Here is a 2,938-nt window from a genome sequence, read left to right as displayed (position 1 = left end):
TGAATTATATAACTCGTTTTTTTAACGATTGACACTATTTTAAAATGATTGTATCACATAACTTATTTTCAAGTAGTTCTATTTTATAATTTTCAAGTTATAACTAATTTTTTAATATTTAACTACAATTTTGAAGTATTTGTATCATATAATTCATTTGATAATTAACTTATCTTTGAATAATTGTCATTCACTTTTAAACGATTGTGTCCTATACTTAATATTTGAATGATTGAATCATATAAGTCATTTTTAAGCAATTGTATATAAGTACTCTTAGAATTAATATTTATTTTTTAGTAGTTGGTACTCACTTTTGAATAGTTGTATATAGTTATATAATATAATTGATTTTTTAGTTAATATTATTTTTGAGTATTTATGTCACGCAACTCATTTTTAAATAAATACATAGTACTTTTTTATATAGAAACGTCACTATATAGGGTTTTAAAAAAAGATGAATTAATATAAATACAAACTAATGATAATTGAGTTGTTAAGTTATGATTTGTTAAATTGGTATAAAATATACATTATTAAATAAGGAGTAAGTTGTTATTTGTTAGTTGATAAGATTATTAAGTAATTCCATTATTGATAATACATATTGTGGTAGACATTGACGTGTGTAGGTAGAGAAATGCCTCCAAACTGGGAATGTAAATAACTTTTGATAAATAATGTGAAAATTGAATATTTTAGAATATGAGTAAAAGTAGAGCACAGGTTACATAGGATTAGAATGGGAAATAAAATTTATTGGTGACGAAATTAACCAAAGTGTGGTGAAAGAGATGAGTGAAAAATCAAAGGAGTCTGAAATGGGAACATGTAGCATTGTGGAGTAAAAGGGAGGAGCTAAAACCAAGTTTTGAAGAAGCTAGATCAAACTCCAAGAGATTGTCCTCCATCTGGTACCCACCAATAACGATGGAAGTTGCTGCGGGACCTTCTAGCTCCAAACCTGCATCCACAAATCCAAGACATTGCACTTTTTTGTTAACCTTCACCATTGAATTCACCCCATAGATTCTCCATTGAACCCCGCCTCTGAGAACCAGTTCAATTGTTGGCACATTGGGTCCAGTCACGGTCTTTCCAACCGTTCTTGAATTGAAGCACGCCCCAAACGGCGCCACCGGAGACACTCTCTTCATTTTCATAACCGCTGCTTTCTTCACAAAGGCATTCAGAAGAGGGTGGTAGAGTGAAGAGTGCAATTTGGTGTAAGGAATAACGGTGCTAAGTTTTGTGCCCCCGTTTCCCTGTTTGTCAATAGACAACAGAGAGGTGTTGACGTTGAGAATTTTGCCGTCAACTTTGATTGACTTGACGCCAATAAAGTACTCGGAGGAAGGATCGTTGTCAAAGATTGGGCCTGTGCTATGGGGGTTGGTAACGATGGGAGTGTAAGTTAGAAAGTTGGAAGCATCGTGAGGAGGCAAATAGTAAGGGCCACCACCAAGAAAGAGATCCCCAAGTTTGTTGAATTTTGAAGCTGAAGGTAAACAGAGAGCAAACTTACGTTGAAGGTTGTGTTTGGTTGCGAGTTGCGCTGGTAATGAAATAGCAGTGTTGGCAAGGCCCAACACTCCTTTCTTGCCGCGGGCCAGGCCCAGGAGAAAGCCCTGAACCCCAAACTTATCTGGGTAGACGCAGGAAGAGATGAAGGCTGGGACGTGCAAATTGGAGGGTGCTCTTGCACGGGTTGTGGAGTGCACGGAGGAGAGGGTGTCTTGTCCCACATCGCCACTGACGTAGAAGCCGGCGAAGGGGTTGAATGGTTGAACCCCGCACGTGTTGTTGGTGCATCCCGTTTTGAGAGGGTGGTTGGTGCACGTGATGCAATCGGTGCCTTTGGCTTGGATGCACTTCTTGGTCCCACATCGGACAGGGTGGTAGCTTGAGGAGTTGTAGTCGCTGCCACACTCGAACCATAAAAATCGTTCTCTTATGTCAATCACCAGATCTAGTGTGAATGGAGGGGTGCCCATTTCCACGGAAGTTGAGTACTGAAGGGTTGTTGGGTCTTTCTGAATGGGGAGGATAAAGCCATGAGGTTTAGAACCTGCATTCACTGCAAATGATGGCGATACCAGTGAAAGCAGAGGTATTGAGAAGATGAAGAAATGGATAATGCCCATTCTCAAACATCTATCACTTACTCATTTGAGCTCTCCTTATTATATAGTACATCCAACTGCTCTAAGATCTAACTCTTCATTATTAATCAACTTTCTGCACATGCATGTCATCATATAATGCTTTTTTTTTATTGAAATTGAATCATTTTGGAATTGTACACACTTATCAAATATAAAGTTAACATTTTCCTTTCTATCTTTACATCTGTAGCATGAATTATTAAATTCTAAGAATTATTAAATTTTAACTTTATCTTTGTTTTAAAGGTTACTGATCCTGCCTGTTGACCGGAACGCTGGAAACTGCCTCGTCAAAGGATCGACGTGCGCACCGCTTCAAACCTCCGTTCTTCTTCGAGATCCACCTCAAGAACCTGCAAAGGAACAGAGCGGTGCCGCTGCGGCCGATCGCACTCCAACGCCCAAGTCAGTGACCGAATCACCAAATACTAAGAGAACAGGAACCGTGCAAATTCTCTCTCACAGTAAGCTCTATAACTCGCAAGCGTAAAGAGTGTAATCTGAACGCGCGTACCTCAGAAAGTTCGTTGAGAACTCTTATATACCTGGTTACTTTCTCTCTCCTGGCAGTTACAGACTTGGACACGTGGCTCGCATCTAGTCGTACACGTGCCTTCATCTGGAGCCTCCTTGACTTAGGCGCTGCTTCTACTCTCATTTTGCTAAGTTACTTATGCATGGTACTGCCCAGTGCACAGCTAACTTGGGAGCGCGATCTCTACTGGAACTGGCGAGTTAGGGTGCCTTCGTACACCTTCCATGTGGTCTCG

At 39.7% G+C, this 2,938-nt stretch overlaps 1 protein-coding gene across 1 annotated transcript; it reads right to left on the bottom strand.

The window, feature by feature from the left end:
- Positions 1-681: 681 nt before the first annotated feature.
- LOC137806851 (probable aspartic proteinase GIP2) lies at positions 682-2,177 on the bottom strand. The gene has a single exon (XM_068607186.1). The coding sequence runs from the start codon at positions 2,145-2,147 to the stop codon at positions 810-812; it is 1,338 nt and encodes a 445-aa protein (XP_068463287.1). The 5' UTR covers positions 2,148-2,177; the 3' UTR covers positions 682-809.
- Positions 2,178-2,938: the final 761 nt, after the last annotated feature.

The sequence above is a fragment of the Phaseolus vulgaris genome, chromosome 3 (assembly GCF_000499845.2).
Source record: "Phaseolus vulgaris cultivar G19833 chromosome 3, P. vulgaris v2.0, whole genome shotgun sequence".
Taxonomy (NCBI): Eukaryota; Viridiplantae; Streptophyta; class Magnoliopsida; order Fabales; family Fabaceae; genus Phaseolus; species Phaseolus vulgaris.
Note: the sequence above shows the minus strand (reverse complement) of the source record. Positions and strands in the feature narration are given on the sequence as shown.